This window comes from Ascaphus truei, chromosome 1 (assembly GCF_040206685.1).
Source record: "Ascaphus truei isolate aAscTru1 chromosome 1, aAscTru1.hap1, whole genome shotgun sequence".
Taxonomy (NCBI): domain Eukaryota; kingdom Metazoa; phylum Chordata; class Amphibia; order Anura; family Ascaphidae; genus Ascaphus; species Ascaphus truei.
Window position 1 is genome coordinate 66,488,714 of NC_134483.1, and position 24,510 is coordinate 66,513,223.

A 24,510-nucleotide genomic window follows, 5' to 3' on the forward strand; every position below is an offset into this window, starting at 1 on the left:
ATTTAAATTTTGTTTATTGTGGTAATTTCCATCCAGACCCTGAAATAGGGCTTTTGAAGAAGATAAAAGGAGCTAGAGAGACAATGGGGCATGTGGAAAGAAAGGGCCACTGACAGGGTGGACAGCCGGGTCAAGTGTCAGTGGCTGTGGGATACCTGGAAGTTGGGCCTGGCCAGAGGTTAGGGGCTGTGGGGGACCTGGTCTGGAAGTTGGGCATGGCCAGAGGCTGAGCCCAATTTATTTTTCCAGCTGCCAGTTCAACTTTTTTGTCTGACATCAGTGTCCACCGAGCCTCACTCTGACGCAGGTGCATGTCAGAAACTGGGCCCAATTTCCAGTGTGCACCAACATCAGAGAGAGGCTCTGCATGAGACAGTGATGGAGGCCCACAGGTTGGGAGAGATGGGGCACGGCGGCCTGAGACCATCCCCAAGATTAGTATGTTTGTATGTATTTTGGTGGGGTGTGTGTGTTTTTGTATGTATTTGGGTGGGGTGTGTGTTTTGCATGTACATTATTTGGGTGGGGTGGGTGTGTGCTTTGTATTTACAGTATTGGGGTGGGGTATATAACGCATGGGCTCACAACGAACAAGATGGAACCCCGGTACTGAGGTAAGAAAGTACAAGACTGCACACGCACAGCAGCGGGAGCATGCCTGGAGGGTGGATAGTCAGCGTAGCCGGGTCTGGGTTGGAGAGAGTGGGTTAGTGTGAGTACTTGCGGAGTCCTGGGGCAGAGCCAGTGGGGTGGTCAATGTCCATTGTGCCGTGGTCTAGGGTAGGAGCCAGGAGAGTGGTAGATTGTCTGTAAGCCGAGGTCTGGGATGGAGAGTTGCGGGTAATCAGGTACAAGCCGGGGTCTTTATCCAGAGGTGGTCCAATAGTCAAGCCAGGTCAGTACACAGGAAAGCAACAGAGAACACATCAAGGCACAAGCAAAGCAAGGCAAGGCAAAACAAATGCAGGAACACAAGGTCACAAGTTTAGACGAGCGATGAAAAGTCTGGTCACCAAAAAACATTAGATGAAGGTTTTAAAATCCTTACAAATTATAGCTTTGTTTTGTATATCTAAAATAAAATTACAATTCTCAAACAAAAACCTCCAAAGCTTTCGTTAAGTATGGGAAAGTTAAAAGCTGTAAACATTATTTTGAACACTTCTACTTGTCTGATTTTTTTCAATCAGCAACGCGTAACCTACAGCATTCAACATGCCTTAGTTCATTAGGAAGGAATGTCCCTTTAAGTAGCAAATTGATATTTAGTCTTGGACTTCTTCAAATGTAATACTGCAACAAAGAAATAACTGTACTCAGCTGTTTTGTAATTAAAAGGTGGCGTAAACTTAAACAGTGAAGAAAACTATACATATCTAAACACTGATAAATCATTCTGCTTTAAATAAGGAAATGTGGTAAAAATCCTTATAAATTATGCACCCCTGGGTTGTATTGCAACTGAATTCCTATTAATTTCACTGTCATGACCAGGTAGGTTGCCAGGCAGTTCCCCTCTCCCCCCGCTTGTCCCCACATATACCGCAAATAAAGACAGGAGACTGGAAACTGGAGGTAAAATGGCCGCGGCTATTTATTTATACATAAAATTATGAGGGGTAAATGCCACTCCCTGCCAGAGTGCTCCTTTGACAGGAGGGGGAGGGGAGGGTCAGCCGGCCCCGAGCCGCTGCCCTCGTGTCCCCTGCACGAGCAGTTCTTAACGTCATGAATATATGACCTCGCCCACTCGTGCTCCCCCCAGGCTCAAACGGCCCAGCTCCCAGTCTGGCAAGAACAAGCACCAACCCCCCACGAGCCACCGCGACAAAGGCAAAGCTGGTCAACGACCCCTCCATCTTGGAACATTGTTCCTTTCATTATCCGCAAAGTATCAGCACTTCCTACTACAACAGAACAGAGAAGCATTAACACCGCACACAGTACATATGCTCACCCTACGGGAGGAGTACCCCGGCACTGCTCACATTTGCTGCCGGTTACTACATGATTGCCCCATACTACCTAAGGGTATGGGTGGGTGGGAATCGTCTGGCGGGCAGCAAAGGGCCGTGCTGCCCGCCAGCCTGGCCTTAAGAAGGCCCCCAGTTGCCTCCTCCCCTGTGCTGGGGAGGGAAGGGTAGGGGTGGGCCAGCTAGGGGAAGGCCAGCCCCTCCCCCCCAGGTCATGAGACCCCTGCTCATGGCTGAGGGGGTTGCTTTCTCTAGGTATTCCTGTTAATATCTAAAGAAGGAGCTCCAGAAGAACTCAGTCCCTGCGCATTTCCCAGCAAACATAGCTCTACATTGTACATACTGTACAAGGGTATGCTTTTTACACCGTAAAATGCTGTTCTTTTGCAGGTGGAAGTATAGTTAAAATAGATCAATAAACTATGATTAATCCAATAGTAATTCTGTTCATTACTTACAGTAGAGGCAGCGATTATTCTAAAAAAAACCAGTGGCAATTCCTCAAAAGACCCAGGTACACCCAGGTACATTCTGAAAACATTTCCTTAAACTAGCCCCAGCATTTTTGCATTGATTAATGGCTTATCAGATTAACAGCGGGGGTCCCTGGCAGTCCCATTCAAACTGAATTGGAATGCCAGGGATCCCTGCTGTGTTAATCCTATGGGTCGTTAGTCAATGAAGAAATGCCTTAAACGTGCCTCAAACTAGCCTAGAACATACCCAGCACATACCCTGAATGTAACCCGGCTAGTTTAAGGCAAATGTTAGAATAAGCGTTGCCTCTACTGTATGTGGAAATAGAAAAGAGGGAATTGCTCAGTTTAAAATATACAGGTACACTTCCAGTGAAACCTATTCCTTTGAACAGCTGCTCATTTTCTCTCTCTCTGATATTACAATAAAATCCCGCAGTTGACAAAGGTCACCTTACAGCTAGAGTGTATATTTCACTGTATGTTACATTGCATTAAAATATCCTACATTTTGATCAATTGATATTTATTTTTTATTTTCTCTGTATTTTTTGTATAAAAGCCTTACTGAAGCTTGCAGAGCCATTCAACGTGGATGTGAAAAATGGACTAACTTTTAGTGGCTCAGTGGAAGATATGTTTGGATACACAGTTCAACAATTTGAAAATGAAGATGGCAAATGGTACATTTTATCTCCATGTGACAGTTTGGGGCTAAGTGGTAATTTAAACCATAATACTAAAGTAAATATCACACCAGTTAAAAAAAATTGAGATATTGTACTTGTTCGACGGTTTAAGTGTGACATTTCTCTAAAAATACTTAGTTGACCACTGATAACAAAAGATACAGGATGTGTAATATTAGAATCTGGAAACAACAGAAAAAGTAGCAGCTTTCTGTTCAAACTCCTACAAGGTGCTTTTATACGGTAGATCTTAAATATATACCTTCGTTGGAACCTTACAACAGTGTTTTGCGAGGATCCTATTAGGGTCACATTTAAGTTTGAAGGTAGATACCAGTTGAGATCTCAAAATTTCTATGCCAATGACTTCTCCATCCTATGCCTCCTACAAAGGAAAAAGGAGAGATCCTGGAAAAGGGGTTATATGAAAGAACAGGCTGTTATTGTAGATTTTTTTTACTGACTAGTAAATTCTTACAGAATTTAAGCAAGAGTACACGAAATCCATCAAGGGAGTATAGAGTCAATGTAACCAACAACTGACAGAACTAGTGAGTAGGAGAGATGTGTTACAAGGTTTCAGTTTATAAATATTAGAGCACTGTTAACCATACTGGTTGTTTACTACTACAGGTGTGCAACATACAGTATACATTAATCACATTTGCAGAACATTTTGCACCTCCAGGGATGACAAAAAGTTTTTTTTAAACAAATATATACTATTCAAAGAGCAACTTTGACCTAACTATTCACAAAGAAATAGGAGCTTATTAAAAAAAAACTTGCCAAGAATTAGTTAGTGTTGCATTAAAAACGTTCCTTGTGAAACGACAAATGGTGGTCAAATTAACTTTTTGTCATAATGCTAATTATTCAAATAATTTAAGGAACTTTAATGAATGAAGCTAGGACTAGTTCACATATCACTATTTACCTACTATTACGTGACACTAAAATGCTAACTTTACCATACAATGTGTAGCAGTTACAATCAGTGTATATAGCAGGGTCATTATATCTAAACAGGCACTTAGGGGTAGTTCACTGAAATGTATTTGACAAATTTCAGTCCTGTACATGGACCTTTAAATGATGGTAAATCTAAATTAAATTTGAGTTTATTACATTGGGGTGCGTTTACATTAACTGCTTATTTGAAATTATTTTAAATCTATACATCTGTAAATTTTCAATATATGGCAATAAACAGTTAAAATAAGTCTTGTATGTACAGTACGATAAATGTAATGTAATTTTGATGCACTGAACAACATGTTCTATAGAATATATAGATAACCTATATTACTGTATATCATGCTTCAATTTAGGGTGCTCATTGGCTCTCCTTTAGAGGGCCAACCAAAGAATAGAACAGGTGATGTATATAAATGCCAAGTAAATATGGCCAGCCAGCCAGCCTGCACAAAACTTAACCTGCCAGGTAAGTGGAATAAATATGACTTTTTTCTGTTACTTAGTTGGAGCACATATCGGTCCAATAAAAACAGGTGTGGTTTTACATATTTAATAATGTCTTTAAAATATGGAAATTAATCTAGCCTAAAGTTAAGGCCAGTCTAAGAGACAACATTCATGCAGCTTAGCACAGTGGCAAAATACCATTCTAGCCTCTTCCCACTAATGTATATTTTGAAAACAAAGGTGTTCTTTGGATAATTTATTACATTTAGAGTAAAAAATAAGTAGGTAAGAATGTGTCATAGGTACAGTACTACAGTGAGGAAACAAGGTATGATTCCATGTGCCATGCTGATGAACAAAACTCTGTCGGACTGTACCGTATGTAAAATAATGGTAAAGCATCTTTATATTGCACCTAAATAATAACGTTTACAATGGTTTAGGAAAAGGAGTGACGAGCAAGAGAACTTAGTTCCAATTCCAGTGACAGCTCCTAAAACCTGGCACGAGCTACTTTAAAACCTTCATGCTATCATGCATACAGTATATCCATTTATTTTGAGCAGATCTCACACTCCCGTTTCATTCTAATCTATATTTACATGACCAGAGTGGTTTTAATAGATACAACAAAAGACCAGCTCAAACCTCAGCTTGCTGGGAATATGTGTGCTTTTAATAATGAACGTGCTTAATTTCATACAACATTATTCACTCTCCTGTACCCTTATATACTGTAAGTGGTTACTAATTTACAAAATTTATTCATTTAGCTCTATTGGTAAACATGGTTCTTACTGGTCTTATAACAATAATATAGGCACAATGACCTCCTGCAACACAGCTCTTACAATGTGGTCTTTGAGGCACAGCAAAGTATAAAAGACTTGTGCAAGGTCTGTAACTGTTACATACACCTACAGTATAACATATATCATCTTTAACTGTGCATGCAATGTCTTGTATTTAATGTATCACCCTGCTCACTTAATGTAACTATACATTTGTAACTATGTATTTGTCATCATAACTCTATGCCCAGGACATACTTGAAAACAAGAGGTAACTCTCAATGTATTACTTCCTGGTAAAACATTTTATAAACAAATAAATAAATAACAGCTGGACTCAAACTGGGGTGTATTCCTTAAAGTGTAGTTCCTAACCAAAAGCCCCCTTTTTCTTCTTTATGTGGGAATGGTAAAAAAATAACTAATTAAAATTAAAGAGATATGGTATTACTGGTATGTGGTACAATTGTGGAAGTGTGATACACATGATTGCACAGAAATGATCATTGAAATGTGTGGTCACTTTCATATGATAACGCACATCACACATAAATCTACCGTAAAGGAAAATAGGTGATACAATTAATGTATTTACCTGTCAATAGAAACAACACAAAAGCTGTCTTTTGCAAGCTCAGTATAACACTGTATGTTATACACAATAAAATGATTGTAGTAGCATCATCAAAGTATCTACTGTACTGTATGTGTATGTAATATTTTCATTTAGTGTTTAATTAGTTTGATGAAGAAAATACAGTACATGTATAAAACATTATATTAGGTCTGCAACTCGCCCCAGAAACATGTACGTTTTAGATTATCGTTGTGCTTTTATTATCACTACTGTGGGAAACCAGTCTTTGTACTGTACAGTATCTTCATTTGTATTACATCATGTTATTGTACTGCACACAAAATATGTTTACCAGTAGCCTAGAGAGCTTCCTACAGTAGGATGCAAGCCAAAGTATTTCCATGATTGTGATTCGGAGAAGCATGCAATGTTCATAAATACTAGCGGAAATGGACGGCTTACTGTACTGCTACTGGTGAAATGAAAAGGCGGGTAGATCTCATGTATTGTTGTCTACTTATTAACCTGTGCTGTGTATGTAGGTTTCACATCCATTGCCAATGTTTCTGAGGTAAAGGAGAACATGACGATGGGATCCACTTTAGTGACAAATCCCAAAGGTGGCTTTCTGGTAAGTAAACCTAATCTGAAAATTTGAATAATGCATGATAATGTAAACAACTAGTATTTTATAGTTATATTTTTATAATTTCCCCAAGGCATGTGGACCTCTTTATGCATACCGATGTGGAAGTCTGCATTATACAAGTGGCATTTGTTCCAATGTCAGTTCTACTTTTCAAGTTCTAAACTCCATTGCACCTTCTGTCCAAGGTATGTGCAAGCTATTGTATTTGGAGACCTAGTTTCTAACAATGAAAGGATTGCTCGTGCTATGGCATATTATAATGGGATAATGCAAATATATGATGTTACAACTGAATAGAGCAGTTACTGGCACTAATTTTCCCACAATATGTTTACCTGTATATAAAATAAGAATGACCTCGTGCAATATAGCTTAAGCCAAGGGGGTTTGTTACAGTATTAAACTGTAATATCTTATTTTTATTTTTGTACAGATAATAACTTGATATGATATTATACATATAATTTATAAAAATGCTGTGTACATTAAAACATTTGAAAGATGCAACATCATAGAACATATAATCCTGATACCCCAAGACTAAATACAAAGTTATGTAGAAATACTGTACTTCCATTCTTCGTTGGGTTGTTGGGAATTATGCATAACAAGAAGATTCAAGGATGCACCCATTGGCCCAAATCATTCATTTTAAGAAACAGAAGATCCAAATCAAACCACAAAGTCTGTCGTTTCAGTGAATAGTTATGTTAATTAAATAAACAGTGCAAAAAAACAGCACATCATTTTGTAATGTTTCTCATATGAACATTATGTGGATTACTGTAGACCAGGGGTGGACAACCTCAATCCTCAAGGGACACAAACAGGTCAGGGTTTAAGGATATCCCTGCTTTAGCACAGGTGGCTCAATGAATCAAGAATGAGGAATAGGCAACTAATTGAGCCCCCTGTGCTGAAGCAGGGATATCCTAAAATCTTGACCAGTTGGGGGGCTTGAGAACTGGAGTTGCCCTCCCCTGCTGTAGGTGAAACCAATTGAAATTTTCTGGCACTACCATCTACTTTACTGTACTATCTGATATATTCACTGATAAGTAAACCATAGTATGGCAATTAAAGGACAAATGCAAATAGTCTCATGATGCACCTATGCTAATTAGTTAGCTGAACATTTTTTGATGTGCACAAATAACATTTTACACATACCGTGTAACAAAAATAGAGTATAAATTCCTTTAGACTCTACTGTACATGATTTTCCATGGAATATAACAAATTAAGCGGTGCTCACAGCACTAGTTTGTGTTACACTTTTTTTGAGGTTTTTGTAATCTTATAAACTTTATATATTACATTTTTTTCATATATATTTTGCCTACTCCAGTGGATACAGCATGTGCTGTACACATGTAGCAGACTTCATTGTCCATTTTTGGTGGGATACTGTATGCATGTTGTGATATTCAGCACCAACACTGCCATTGAATACTGTGCAAGGTTTTGGTATTTGTTTTCCATATATTGTGTGATGACTTTGTAAATGTCTTACCTATGAGCTGTTTAATTGCAGAATGCACCACCAACCTGGACATAGTAATAGTCCTTGACGGCTCTAACAGTGTTTATCCGTGGGAAAGTGTAATCGAATTTTTACAAAAACTTCTAAAAAATATGAATATACACTCGAATCAAACGCAGGTAAGAAATGCATGTTTTACTGTAAATTTTATCTCTATTTTATTGTACTGTACCTGAAAGCATAACTCCAAATTTAATAAAATATAGATAACAACAGTGACAGAAAATAGGGGCTTATTCAATATCCGCCAAAGCGGACAATTGTGGAATTTCAGACCAAGCGGGTCCAATATACCCTTTAGTGCAGCGTTTCCCAAACTTTTTTTTCCGTGACCCGGTTATTTTTGAACTTCTCCTTCGTGACCCACTAAAATTTTTATCGTCTATAGGTAAAATAAAACCGTTATGAATGTCCATACAGATTTCATATATTCTCCCAATCCCCTCTATTCTCTCTCTCCCTCCCCCCCACCCTCAGACGCACACAGTCACTGACCTACAGACACTCACACAGCCACTGCTGGCCTGCACAGACACACACACAGCCACTGATAAACACAGTGGCTGTGGCTGATACATACACACACGCACACACAGATCCATACACACACAGATCCATACATACATACATACATATTATGACAGAAACCAGGGGATGGTAATAAATTCCATATACAGGGCTCCCAGGATACTGAACAGTTTCTGTCCTGTCTAGGCTGAACAGTGCAGCCTCATATACATGCACTCCATCCCACAGTTTGGCAAGTGCTGGAACTGAGGGGTGAGCGATCCAGACCAGAGTTTGTCTGCTGCCTGATTTCTGTCCCCTGTCATGCTAATTAGAAATCAGGTACTTAAGACCTATTTCCTGGGTCCTCTTCCCTCTCCCCCAAGAGCCTGGAGGCAGGAGAGGAAAGGCCTCTCCCCAAACAGGTTAAAACCTTCTGTTCTTTTGTCAAAGACTGTGAAGTTACTTATTTTGTTGGTGGAAGTGGAAAAGCCACTTCAACCCTGAGTTAGGGAATATTTAAGTTAAGTTATCGCTCAGGTGAGCAGCTTTTTGTTTTGCTTGTGATTCTATTGTATGCACTGTGGCAGGATCAGTGCCTGTGACTGAATAAACCAGGAATACCCTGTTTAAAGGAACAGCACGTGCCGCCTCGTCATTTAACCTACCCTAAAAGACCGTGTTCTAACAGTCCCGGACGGACGGCGGAGCCCCGGAGTGAGCCGTTTGTCACAATATACACACACACACACAAAGACACATACACACACACAGATACATACACACAAAGATACATACACACACTCTCTCCCCCATACACACACACAGATACATACATACACACAGATACATACACACAGATACATACACACACACACACAGATACATACACCCACTCTCTCCCCCATACACACACAGCCACTGATACACAAACACTCCCCTATATACACACACACACACACACACACACACACACACACACACTCACACACACACACACACACACACACACTATCTCTCCCCTAAACACACACACGCAGCCACTGATACACTCACCTATACACACACACTGATACACACACTCTCTCCCCTACACACTCTCTCCCCTATATATACACACACACGCACCCACTGATACACACACACACACACACTCCTCTATATACACACACACACACAATTTATTACAGAGGCAGCGACGGATGTGAGTGACTGGAGAGGGTGGGGGGGGGGGCGGGGGAGAGAGGAAAAGCCCGCGATCCGAGCAGGCGGCTCCACGCCTCCCTCTGCCCGCCAGCGACCACGCAGCCACCACTGCCCACCCCCTGCGCCTATCTCCCGCACCAAAGGGGACTGAGGGGAAGGGAGCGCCAGGAACGCACCACTTCCTACCTCCTATCATGCCGGGCATCGTATCCTGTGGGGGGGCGGAGAATGTCATGGGCGGCAACATCATGATGCGGGGCTGCAGTAGGAGCCCGAGTCAGCAAATCACCGTTGACACCCCAGCGATAGCAGCCTGCACCACTTCAGCACTGTCCCGCACCTCACCTCGGGCCGCCGCATGGAGGGAGGGGTGGACGCCGCAAGGAGGGAGGGGTGGATGCCGCAAGGAGGGAGGGGTGGATGCCGCAAGGAGGGAGGGGGGGACGCCGCAAGGAGGGAGGGGGGGACGCCGCAAGGAGGGAGGGGGGGTCGCCGCAAGGAGGGAGGGGGGGATGCCGCAAGGAGGGAGGGGGGGACGCCGCAAGGAGGGAGGGGGGACGCCGCAAGGAGGGAGGGGGGATGCCGCAAGGAGGGAGGGGGGGACGCCGTGCGGCCAGCCTCGCTGCGACCCGGCAATTTTGCTTCGGAGACCCGGTGCCGGGTCGCGACCCACCATTTGGGAAACGCTGCTTTAGTGCATCTGAACTGGTTACATTTTAGCTTGCAAATATTTTTGAAACCTGTGAACAAATGTAGTAAATTCTAGAAACAAAACAAAAACAAAAAAACAACTCACGGGATGGTGTAGTTAATAAAGATAGGGTGTGAAACATCCACCCTTTTGAGAAAATTGCACCATTTTTGCCAAATTTGTTGTCAATTCAATTAAAAAATATATAGGTTGCAAGACTAATGTACCCTGCATATTTGTTATGTGGCCTTGCATATTTTTGGGGGAGAACTTTGCCGTTTTGTCCTATATTTTGGGGGGAAGAACTGAACATTTTGTCGAATTTTCAAATCTTTGAGAACATTTTGGACATTTTCTATTGTTCATTGCTATTGCTGTAAATATCTTCCACTGCAAGCATATGAATTATCTACTGTATGAGACTGTGAGATTATATTATGGGTCTACCACGTGGTACAGTATATCTCACAATCCATTTGTTTCCAGTACCATGTGATGGCAGATATGTTTAAAAGGATGTAACATCATCCCTTAAAGATGATATCATATCCTTTTGAAAAAAATGGCACATGTCACATGGTACTTCAACCAATCGGATTGTGGACAATCTGATAGGTTGTAGTACCATGTGATAGCAGGCATGCGATTTTAAGGCTGTGACGTACCTCCCTTGGAGATAATGTCACATCCTTAAAGAAATGTTAAAAACTTATCACATGCATCCAATCGGATTGGAGTTGTACCATCTGACACTAAAATGTGACATCACAGGCCTTCTATAAGGCCTGTCCCGTCTCATTTTATTTTAAGGATGACAAGACAACATCTCCCAATGGATTACTATGGATTACAAGTAAAGAAAATTGAGGAAAGAAGGTTGAAGAACAGAAAATTGAAGAAGAACAGAACGTACCTGAAGCTGAGAATCATTGCTTCGCGGATTGAGAGCTTCCTGATACATCGGGAATCGGAGGGTGAAGACATCTAAACGTAAGAAAAACTTTGAATGTATGTAATTTTTGTTTTTCAGGTTTTTTATTGAATTTTTTAATTTTAATTTTTTTGAATACCCATTGACTGCCAATGTATGTACAGTATATATGCACCCTTAGGGCTATAGATAGATACAGTGACAAGCAATGCATTTTTTGGCAAATTCTTGTTTATAATTTCATTGATATGTATTATTGTTGATTGTTATTTTTATTCTTGTTTATTTTGTATGATTTTTTTAATTATCATCTCTTATTTTTGTTGATTGCTTTGTTTAATTCTTGTTTTTTTGGTGATTGATTAGTTTAATTCTTGTTTGTTTTGGTTATTGATTATTTTGAATTCAGGATTATTTTTGGTGATTGATTTTGTTATTATGGTTTATTTTTGGTGGCTGTTTTTTTTTTTTATTCTGGTTTATTTTTGGTAATTGGCTTTTGGATTCTGGTTTATTTTTGGTGTTTTTTTTATTTTTGTAGGTTGTCTATTGACTGCCATAGTGGCTTATCATGTCCATATTATATGGGCATGATGTACCACTGTACCAATCAATGGGTAGAGGGTGGGGGTAGTTGCCCTAGGGAAGGTGGTTAGGCTGTCCAGGTGGGTAGTGGGGGAAGGGGTTAACACCTTAATTACTATAGCGGTTACTAATCGCTAAAGGGATTAAGGGGTTAGGGGCCATAGATTGTATTTTTTATTGTTGTGTTCCTGCCAACAGAGGACAAGGACAGAGAGGCAGACAAGGATGGCCTCCATCCTGGCAGGGCTAAGTAGAAGTTTTATTTACTGTATGCTGGTTGGAAAATGTTTTATTTGGAATGGGCAAATGAGCAATTATCCATATCTGGATAATAGTAATTTTGCCCATTACTGTCATGTAATGTAATGGTTGTTGAGGGTAAAGGGGGTGCCGCTTCGTTGCCATTGGGGTTATCTTTGCTCCCATTGAGGGCATAGGTAACCCCACTGGCAATGAATGGGTGTATTGGCTAGTATTGTATTTAATGTCTATTGTGGGTAGCGATTGTGGGTGAAGGTGGTATTTGGCCCACAGTGGGCGTTTATGCCTACCAGGTGGGTAGCGGGAGGGATTAACCCCTTAATTACCTTAGCGTTAGTAACCGAAAGGGTTAACTCCTCCCGCAATCCCCCGCAAGGCCTAAACACCCACTATGGACCAAATACCACCTTCACCCACCCCTGCTACCCCCAATAAAACAGGCATTGGTTGTTATCCCCTTCATTCCCTTAGCGGTTAGCTACTAAGTTAATGAAGCTGCCTGTAAATGTATTTGTATTGTATAGGATCGAAGCCGGGGCTCTACGGAGCTGATATTAATGTGTGTCAGCTCCTGAGACTCCCAGCTTCAATCCGAATTTCATTTTTTTTTCTAAGTCCTGCTCTCAGATCCCATCTCACCACCCTAGGGCCGGCGAGATTAAAACTTTGATAAACTCGCTATTCTAGAGCCGTGATGAGTTTATCGAGGCTACTAGAATAGTGTGATTTTATAAAATTGGCGCTATTTTGATTTTGTGCAGCTCCTGCTCAATACGTTTGAGCGAAAAAATGCTTTCCCCGCATGATTTGTCCAACTGCTCAAAATCCTCCATGAGTTGGTTATCAAACCTAGTATAATAGGCCCCTAAATTCTGTAACACAGATTGTATTTTTGAAAAATGTGGGCCACCTGAACACCAAATGAACAAGCATGTAAATGTTCCTGAAAATGTTCTGCCACAAGTTGAGTCTAGTCAAAGTCAGCATGGGTAGCTGGGTATCGGAATGCATCAATACAGATGCCAGGGAATCCGTGAGCAGTAAACTTGTCTTTGATGCCGGAGCCTTGGAATCTGCCATGGAGACATCAGGCTTTGCAAGATAATCAGTGTGCAGAAAACTGGTCTTTGCAATGGGGGTCATAGAATCAGCAGAGGATGCATCAGATACTGCAGGGGAATCAGAAAGAAGGTTGTTTGTCTTCAAAACGGGAGCATAAGAATCAGCAACAGGTACTGCACCGACACACTTTATTCGAGCAAATACCCGGTATGTACCTGGCAGATACCTGGAATGCGCCGCTCCTCACCTCTGACAAGCCCCGTTGCATTTGCCTTCCCAGCCTGGGTTCATGCCTGGCTGACGGGCGGCTGATCTGTTAAATGATAATGATTAGGATTTAATAGGCTGCAATGCTTCGCGTGTCTACCAGATGGCATAAATTCATGAATTGTAATGCAGTATATATATATGTACTGTGCAGTATTGCAGCCAGCGGGAATAAAATGCTTCAATCCCTGCCGGAAAATAACTCAATGCACTCGGGCAGAAAACAGTCATAAACCTCAATACACCCGGGTATACCCGAATTCGTGGGACTAGCCGAGCTCGAATAAAGTGTGTCGCCAGTGTACATCAGACTCTGCACAGGAATCAGTGAGCAGTAAATCTGTCTTTAAAGTGGAGTACTTTGAATCAGTACGTATTTTGTCAGGTATTGTAGGGAAATCAGTGAGAGGAAACCCTGTCTTTGAAGTAGGACTTTGGGGATTAGAAACGGGTACATCAGAAACTGCAGACGAGTCAGAAACAGGTAAATTTGTACATGAAGTGACAGTGGTTATACCAGGTACTGTAGAGGAGTCAATAAAAAGAAAGTGTGTCTTTAAAGCGGGTGACTTTAAATCAACATGGGTTAACACAGGTACTGGAAGAGGGATCAGAGGGGGATACGCTTGTCTCTGAAGTGGGAGACTGAGAATCAGTAATAGGTATACTAAATATTGTGGGAAACTTTAAGGCAAGCGCCTTAGGGATAAGAATAAGGATATCAAACATTGCCGGGAACCCAGTAGTAAGGGAACTTGTCTTTAAAACACGAGTCTTAGAATCAATGATTCAGTAGGTACATTAAACACTGCAGGGAAATCAGAGACAGGAAAACTTGATGTTTAAACAGAAGCCTTGGAAAATGTGTCCCCGGAAGGCAATGTTAGTGTGGGGGCCCCAAGAAAAAGAAAGGGGTATCCCAAGGAGGTTAAGAGCAGGACTTGATGCGCTGAGTTGACGCAGAGGGTCTGAAGTTTAGTGTTGATTGTTTCCAGCTTCCGTTTCAATGTATCTGGGTGGTGGGAGTGATTCTCCAGGAGTGGCCCCCTAAGGAACACAAACCTCCCTACCTCAGCGAGGTCAATGTTTGGTCCGTGCATTATATAACAATGCTCTTCTCTGATGGGAAGTGGACCTGCAGAGCTGAAGTAGGGGTATATGATCTCCAACTAGAGCCAGGGGGCAGAGTTCTGTTAGAGTAGTCGTAGTCGGGAGGCAGGCAGGTCAAGGCAAGTGGCAGAGATGCAAGGTCGGGTCACAGGTCAGCAACAGGGAATTCACAGGACTCAGGAACACATGGAACAGAATATTATGCTCTGGCAGGGGCTGGGACTCCTTCACTGCTTTTTAAAGCCATGGAACAGGTATAGAAAATTACCAAGTTCAGGAAGAGGTTTACCAGGAACCATGATGGCCACAATGACCACGTGACCACGTAAGGACAAGTTCCCTTGACTTGCACCCCTGAGGAAGCTCACATCGTTGAGTGAAACACATAGGGTGTCCCTTACTTGCATTTGCTGTCGTTCCCTGTATCTTGGAAGTTGGTGTTGGAGGTCTCTGCTTGCTTCTCTGCTGCTGTATGCGTCATCAACCAGGAACCCATAAGCAGTTTTATGTATGTGAGTGGAATGTGCTCACTGCTCAATTGTACTTTGAATATATTAACTGTTCTGTACTATGTCCACCTCTTTTCTTGTTTAATGATCTGGGGTTTTCCAGTTATACTCAAGTACATTAAGATCCTAACCAGATTCACTACCACGTGAGTGGGCATTCACAAGACTTTTGTCATTCACAATATTTATTTATTGCACATTTGCACTATGTATATTTTTTCTTCAATAGGATTTGAACCCACAACTTTTGTTATTCTTGGCAGCAGCTCTAGCAGTGTGTGCTAAACCACATTGGGGTTTGGTGGCTACGATCATCAGGGTGATGGCTGTGCATCATTTGCAACATAGCCTGGAGTTGCAGATTGAGCCAGTGTCTTCAGAAATGTTTAATGGCATTTGCCAAAGACACAAATGTTCACATTCCTCAAAAGTGAGCACGTGAGCTGCGTACTACTATGACATTGCATTTAGAAAGTGTGGGATGTTATTTATAATTAGCTTTATGATTCTCTTTTAAACACAGGGAACCTAACGTCCATTACCTATTTATATAACGTCACATTATTTGCCCTGATTTAATGGAACTAGTAGATCTGCACCTAACCTTCTCTCACAAGACCCTTCTACTGTAACAGCAGTCACACAAAACACTATTCTATACATGTATAAGTGGTTCACAGATTTAAAAAAAATAAAAAATATATCTTTTGTACCTGGGAGAAATATGCTAATGAGATATGCAAAGTATTTTTAAATGACTCGCATACCACACTTCCTAAGAGGATTTCCGTAAGAACAGCATTGAGATGAAACTAAGGCAGCATGTGAGGTACTGGTGTCAGGCTCAATAATATTAGAACCCACAACTTCAGTTATTCTTGGCAACAGCTCTAGCAGTGTGTGCTAAACCACATTGTGGTTTTATGGTTACAGATCACCAGTGTGATGGCTGTGAATAATTTGCAACAAAGCCTGGAGTTCAGATTGAGTCAGTGTTTTCAGATATGTTTGATGGTGTTGATATGCTCTCGTTAAATGTGATAGTTACTTTTCTTATTATATATTTTCTAAAGATGTATGAATGTGTCCAAAAGTGGTTCAGACATTTTTCTGAATTTTTGCCAAAGACACCAATGTTCACATTCCACAAAAGTGAGCAAAAATGTTGCAAAAAAAATTGCATACATTTCCACCAAGATTTCAGTTTTGCAGAGAGAGAGATACAGATATCGCAGGCATTATTGCACCCACTGGTGCATGTCAGAGGGGCCAATGGCATGGTAGCCCTGCCCCTTTTTCGCACGTGTTTAATGCTATTAAGTGGCATTTGCTCCTAGTGGCATATTGTGTCTCCCACTGAAATGCACCAGCAAAAGCAATAATGGCTCCTACATCTGTAGTCACATGCTTACAGAAGTCTAGAACTAGAGTATACAGTAGTACTGTATGTGCACCAGTTTTTTACATGACCCTGTTGAATAAAAGTTTCAGATGAATAAGTGTTTTTACAACAATGTTTTCAAAATATAAAGTAATCTTACTACTGTATAATGCTGCATACGTACTAGACAGGTTTACATTTAGGTCTGATATACTGTAGCATGCATGCCAATTGTATATGTACATTTTTTATGAGTTTACATAATGCAAAAGAAGATATGGAGCAAGCACGACGTGATATTAAAAAAAACATGTAGGAGTAATATGCGTGACTCAGAATAAATTATGAACACCAAACAATGGATTTGAACCACCAATGCCGTTAAATATTTGTTATCTTCAAGAAATCTAGCACTATCATTGTTAGTATAAAATATTCTAGTTGCTAAATTTAAATATGAATAATCTCTCTTATTTTAGGTTGGCATAGTTCAATATGGAGAAAATGTAAGTCATGAATTTAACTTGACTACATATGATTCAACTGCAAATGTATTGAATGCATCCAAGAATATAAAACAGAGAGGTGGATCTCAGACTATGACAGCTCTTGGAATAGATACAGCAAGGTATGTAAATACATATTGTTTCAAAGGATTTTGTTTCCCACTGAAAACTTTAGCATACACACAGTGTATGCTTTCTTTACAATATTGTTTTTGAAAGTTTTCTTATACATTATGTCCCTAATCTATTAATGTTATATGAAAGCTGCATTACTTAAAGACATTTTTGGGGTCTACAGTATGTACCGAGATTATTTAGTATATTAAAATATTTGGGGCGCCGAAATGTCGGTGCCAAAAGCTAATACAAACCTTCATAAAATGTTCCTCATTTGTATGAAGACTTCATACATATAACAAGTAATTTGCTTTTTCAAAATCTGTTAAATACCTGATTGATACAATTTGAATTAAAACAGAATTGTGTCTTTTTTTATTTATAAATAGTGCTAGTAAACTTAATTTTTTTGTGTGATATACAACTCATGCCCTTATAACGCTGTGCTTGGGGTCCAAAGAATCACATCACTCTATAAGCGGATTGCGTTAGAAATAATGTATAATTCTATGCATTATACAATAAAGTATTTAAGATACCAATAATTGTGTTGTAAAGTATTCATAAATACAAAAATTGGGAGCCACGTTTGCATCGTGTTATAAGTGGATTCACGTTGTAACGGATCCCGTTATAATAGGGTTCAGCTGTACTGTGAAAATACATTTGGTTAACCTATAAAATGAAACATCTATGCTGCGTCAAATAAAAATTTTGATTTGATACATTGCAATTTATTTTGCGCTAAGAGTTTTTTTTAGGTTTACGCCAAGTTGAACTTGGTAGACAATGTTGACATACTTTCTGTTTTAGTACCATACCTTTAACATATATTGTCTCAAATTGTCCATGGAAGGTATGTTAATATAATGTATAACCTCTGTTCATATAACATAATCAAGTATTGTCTCCATAACTCTGTGCCCAGGGCATACTTGAAAACGAGAGGTAACTCTCAATGGGGCCGATTCACTAAGCTCCGTTAAGTGGCTTAAAGAGCGCAAAGTACCCTTTAAGAACGATAAGGCTGCATGGCGATTCACTAAGCAGTTATAACTGCGCTTTATCACTCTTAAAAGGTATTTTTTTTGCCCTCTGTGCAAAATGCGCACGATCAGCCAATTGCGCTGATTTTTGCCAGTACTACCGATTCACTAAGCAGCGCTAAGTGAATCGGCCTTAAAAAATGCGCCAGCAAAAGGCAGGCGCAAAAGGAGCTGGACTTAGAAAATATTTAATTGTTTACCTTTTTGCTGGCACACCATCCATACAACAGACCCACGGAGGAGTCCGGGAGTCCCCACGGTGTGTCCGGGGGTCCCCGCGGGCGTACGGGGGTCCCCGCGGCTGTCCGCGGGCCCGTGGTACCAATGATGTGCCCCCAAAAATTAAACAATAATCTAAAAAAGTGCCCCCGTCCCCTAACACATACAGTACATTAATGTGCAAAATTACTATTATCCACATATGGATAATAATGCATTTGCCCATTAAATATACATTAATACATTAAATACATTAAATACATTTTGTACTCACCCTTGTCCGGCACCCACGATGAAGGCCACCCGCATCTTCCTCCCCGTCCATACACTGCGGTGCTGAAAAATATACAAAATAAGAAAAAGTGCCAAACTAATGTCCCTTAACCCCTTAATGACCTTAGCGGTTATTAACCGCTACAGTCATTAAGGGGTTAAGCAACCCCGATACCCACCCTTCGCCCATTTATTTGTACAGTGGCTTCATCATGTGTATATATATATATATATATAATATTATTAGAATATATATATATATATATATATATATATATATATATATATATATATATATATACTGTATATGCATGATTAACCAATATACAAATAAATACTGTACATGGCCAAATACAAATCTCTCCCAATATCAAACAGCACCAAGCTTAATCAATATCTAATAAATCCAAATATAAACACTCAATTTGACAATGTGTACATGATACAATTAATCTTTGCATCATATATACTATGTCAAACAATGCTCCAAATCAAATACACTAATCCAAACAAGATACAAATACAATCATTAAAGAAAAACAAAGCATCAACACAATTCATTTACCATTAATTAATCAATCACCAATCAATTACAATACAAATCAATTACACACTTCAAATCCAACAAACAAACCATTGTGAACAATAATCTATGTCAAAGTAACCATCAAAATAAATATATCTTCCAAAAATAAGCCAATAAAATCATCTATAGCAACCAGCCTTTAACTAAACATTTGCAAACATGAAATGTACATTAGCAACACATTTTTACACAAAGCAGCCAATTACAATTAAAAAAAACATCCAAACAAGGCAAGCCAACACGTTTTTATTATACCTGTATGTATCCATCTATAGTTTACAGACATAAATACAGGTGCAATAAAAGAGCATGAAAAACAATTGAAACACATTAAAACTCAACATACAATACAACCACTGATTTGTCCTGTACGTATGTATACCCATAGTGACATACATACATTCAGGCCAAATAAATGGACATAAAAAAAATGGACGTCAGGAAAAAAATGCCAAAAAACCTGTAAAATAAAAATAAAATACAATTTTCTTTTTTTACTTACCATTAGATGAACCACTCACAGCAATCAAGGGAACCGGAAGCACTGGAACAGCTAATACAATAAAAAAACTATTACAATCCACAAGTGTCTTTATCTTCTTTTTTCTATTTGTAATCCATAGTGGGGGTCTTCTCCGTCTTCTTCTGTCTTCTTCTGTCTTCTTCCGGGGTTTTCTTATCTTCATCCGCCACGCCATGGTCTTCTTTCTTCATAGGAGGTCTTTCCTCCTCGGCGTCAAGCCTGAAAATGAGACGACATAGGCTTTTAAAGGCCTGTGATGTCACATTTTCGTCATATGGTTCTCACGGTCCTGATTGGGCCGTGAAAACCATGTGTTTTGGCCGACAAAAAATAAAATGATGACGTCATTTAAAGGCAATGAAAGCACAGCCAATCAGAATTGGCTGTGCTTCAACTGCCTTTAAGATGATGTCATGAAAAGAAAGATGTCCGGCCTCACAAGGTATGGTAGCCAATCAGAGCGTGGTAACTCCATCCTAACTCTGATTGGCTCAAGTAGACCATGTGACAGAGGCTTTGGGGAGAACGGATGTGACGTTATTGAAAGCCTGTCACATGGTACTTGAGCCAATCAGAGTTGGGATGTATTCCTCACGCTCTGATTGGCTACCGTACCATTTGAGGCCGGCCATCTTTCTTTTCATGACCAATCAGGACCGTGAGAACCATATGACGAAAATGTGACGTCATAGGCCTTTAAAAGCCTATGTCGTCTCATTTTCAGACTTGACGCCGAGGAGGAAAGACCTCCTATGAAGAAAGAAGACCAGGGCGTTGCGGATGAAGATAAGAAGACAGAAGAAGACAGAAGAAGACAGAAGAAGACGGAGAAGACCCCCACTATGGATTACAAATAGAAAAAAGAAGATAAAGACACTTGTGGATTGTAATGGATTTTTTATTTTATGGTTACCTGGTTCCTGTTGTTGGATTAGCTGCTCCAGTGCTTCCGGTTCCCCTTGATTGCTGTGACTGGTTCATCTAATGGTAAGTAAAAAAGAAAATGTATTTTATTTATTTTTTACAGGTTTTTTGGCATTTTTTTTCCTGACGTCCATTTTTTTTATGTCCATTTATTTGCCCTGAATGTATGCATGTCACTATGGGTATACATACATACAGGACAAATCAGTGGTTGTATTGTATGTTCATTTTTAATGTGATTCAATTGTTTTTAATGCTCTTTTATTGCACCTGTATTTATGTCTGTAAACTATAGATGGACATACATACAGGTATAATAAAAACGTGTTGGCTTGCCTTGTTTGGATGTTTTTTGGAATTGTAATTTGTTGCTTTGTGTAAAAATGTGTTGCTCATGTACATTTATTTTTTGCAAATGTTTAGTTAAAGGCTGGTTGCTATAAATTATTTTATTAGCTTATTTTTGGAAGATAGATTTTGTTTGATGGTTACTTTGTCATAGATTAATTTTTACAATGGTTTGATTGTAAGATTTGAAGTGTGTAATTGATTTGTATTGTAATTGATTGGTGATTGGATTAATTGATGGTAAATGAATTGTGTTGATGCTTTGTTTTTCTTTAATGATTGTATTTGTATCTTGTTTGGATTAGTGTATTTGATTTGGAGCATTGTTTGACATAGTATATATGATGCAAAGATTAATTGCATCATGTCCACATTGTCAAATTGAGTGTTTGTATTTGGATTTATTAGATATTGATTGATCTTGGTGCTGTTTGATATTGGGAGAGATTTGTATTTGGCCATGTACAGTATTTATTTGTATATTGGTTAATCATGCATATACAGTATATATATATTCTAATATATATATATTATAATATATATATATATATATATATATATATTATCATACATATATTATAATATGTATTATAATATATATATATATATATATATATATATATATATATATATATATATATATATATATATATATGTTATAATATGTATTATAATATATACACATGATGAAGCCATTGTACAAATAAATGGGTGAAGGGTGGGTATCGGATCAGGGTTGCTTAACCCCTTAATGACTGTAGCTGTTAATAACCACTAAGGTCATTAAGGAGTTAGGGAAATTAGTTTGGCACTTTTGCTTATTGTGTATGTTTTTCAGCACCACAGTGTATGGACGGGGAGGAAGATGCGGGTGTCCTTCATCGTGGGTGCCGGACAAGGGTGAGTACAAAATGTATTTAATGTGATTAATGTATATTTAATAGGCAAATGCATTATTATCCATATGTGGATAATAGTAATTTTGCACATTAATGTATAGTATGTGTTAGGGGGCGGGGGGGATGTGTGTGGTATATTGCTATGTTTATTGGGGGCAATTGTCCCCAATAAACATGCTATTAAGCCTTAACCGCTTCATTGCCTTAGCGGATAGCCGCTAAGGTATTAAAGCTGCTTTAATGTATTTTTATTAATAGTGTGCGGGAGCAGGGGGTCCCCTGAGCTGAACCGCATTGATTAATGGCTCAAAGACCCCCTGCTTCCCGAGTTACAGGCCCCGGTATTGAGCCCACGTCATGTCTTGGACGCTATAAAGATGGCGCCGACACTGGCACCGATGCCCCATACTGGGGCCTGTAACTCGGGAAGCAGGGTGTCTCTGAGCCATTAATCAATGCGGTTCAGCTCAGAGGACACCCTGCTCCCGCACACTTTTAATACAATGTACATTAAAGCAGCTTCATTACTATAGCAGATAGCCGCTATGGTAATGAATTATTATTTATTGTTATGTATGTTTTAATACTAGTGTAGATGTGCAGGGGGTCTCCTGAGCTGAACCGCATTGGTTTCAGGTCCAAGGACCCCCTACTTCAGGAGTTACAGGCCCCTTTATGGGGTGCCGGTATCCCTTGCACTTTTAAAGCTCCCACGTCACGTGACCGGGACATTTAAATTCTGCAGGGGATACCGGCACCCCATAAAGGGGCTTGTATCTTCTGAAGTAGGGGGTCCTCGGACCTGAAACCAATGTGGTTCAGCTCAGAAGACCACCTGCTCATATACACTAGTATTAAAAATCATATTTGGCAAGCACGATCGCCTGTAAGAACCGTGCATTGAGACGCAGCGTCTCCATGCAGTTCTTACAGGCTGCTTTGTTTATAATAGTTATCTTGCTAAATAACTTTTAGCAAGATAACAGGGGGGGAAAAGGTGATCGTGCGCTATGGCCCTTTTGGCCAAGGCTGGCCATAAATGCGCCAAACAGCCTTAGTGAATAGCGCTTATGGCTTCAGCCTTTTGTGGCCGAGCGATAGAACCCATTTTAGCGCTAGTTAACGTAGCTTAGTGAATCGGCCCCAATGTATTACTTCTTCCTCAAACATTTTAATAAATAAATTAATTCATTAACAATTGTACGTCAAGCGCAGTCCATTTCTGTGCGCAAAAAAAAAACATTTATATTTTGAGAGCTGCTGGCACAGATTGATGCATTTCCAGTTAGTACATAGGAACACACAAGTTCAACAGATATTGCGTTTCCTGCACTGACGCTTAGTATATAGGCCCCTTTGAATAATCATCTGCCAGGGGAAAGGAATGTCAGATCTTAAAATTGCTCAGCTTAAGGCACACGCTCTTGTATCAGTTAGGCGAAACACTATTCTTATTGACATGCCCTAAATCGCAAGATGATCAGTGACATCTTGGCAAATTGGGGGTAGGTGAAAAACATATGGAAGAAAGTAATCAACAATAACATTTTGAGGGAACTTCTATTTGAGTCAGAAGTTTTTATCAGGCTCCTCTTGTGATAAAATTAGAAAGTAGTATATACAGTTTAAACAGCTACTTATCAGTAAATCTTTTGACGTACTTCTTTCAAGTGTTCATAGAACATGTCCATGTAAGGAAAACTACCAAGTGCATGGTTCTCTCTTGAACTATGCTCATTCTACATGTGATATTCTTAAGAAATAATGAACAGAATGCTGCTTCTGCTTTTAACTTCTGCAAGATGGGTCTCCCCTGATAGACATACTGTAAAAATAGATTACTTTCTTCTTAAAACAAGAAGTGTACAATGTGCAATAGTTTTATTTTATAATGTTCTGTTCTAAAATCACATTGCAATAGACAGAAAAGATCAAAATAGACAATGAAAACGTGCTACTTTATCTTTAGCTCTCATTAATTTTGCAGCTGGACCTCATCAGAGCTACTGTACAAGAAGTCACACAGATACTGTAACAGCAGTTGATTTTAACTAAAGTCGTTTTATTCAGAATACAAAATCAGCAACCTGGGGTTCAGTAAACATAACAATGAACTAACAGATTGTAATGAACATATATAGGCAGTAAATGAAAAAGTGTTAAAGCAGAGCAGAAACAAATATAAAGCAACATTCTGTTGACTGTATTCTAATTATGCCATGTACTCGTCACACACTACTCTGAAATAGGTTTAGATTCCTATTTCAGAGTAGTGTGTGACGAGTAACGGCACTCTTTGACAAAGCCCCACGGGCGAAACGCTTTAGAGCGCTGAGGGGGGACTCCTTCTCCATTTTTAAATCTGTATTTGCCATGAACTAATAAAGGCATTTTGTTGCACAGTCCAGCCTTCAGCCATTTTTCAAAGCAGTGCCC

At 39.6% G+C, this 24,510-nt stretch overlaps 1 protein-coding gene across 1 annotated transcript in view; it reads left to right on the forward strand.

The window, feature by feature from the left end:
• Positions 1-24,510, forward strand: part of ITGA1 (integrin subunit alpha 1) — a 193,048-nt gene that overhangs the window by 32,725 nt on the left and 135,813 nt on the right. The window contains exons 2-7 of the mRNA XM_075589078.1: positions 3,012-3,132; positions 4,470-4,582; positions 6,474-6,562; positions 6,651-6,765; positions 8,115-8,242; positions 17,113-17,261. Coding sequence (XP_075445193.1) covers positions 3,012-3,132; positions 4,470-4,582; positions 6,474-6,562; positions 6,651-6,765; positions 8,115-8,242; positions 17,113-17,261 — 715 coding nt within the window. The remainder of the gene's footprint in view (positions 1-3,011; positions 3,133-4,469; positions 4,583-6,473; positions 6,563-6,650; positions 6,766-8,114; positions 8,243-17,112; positions 17,262-24,510) is intronic.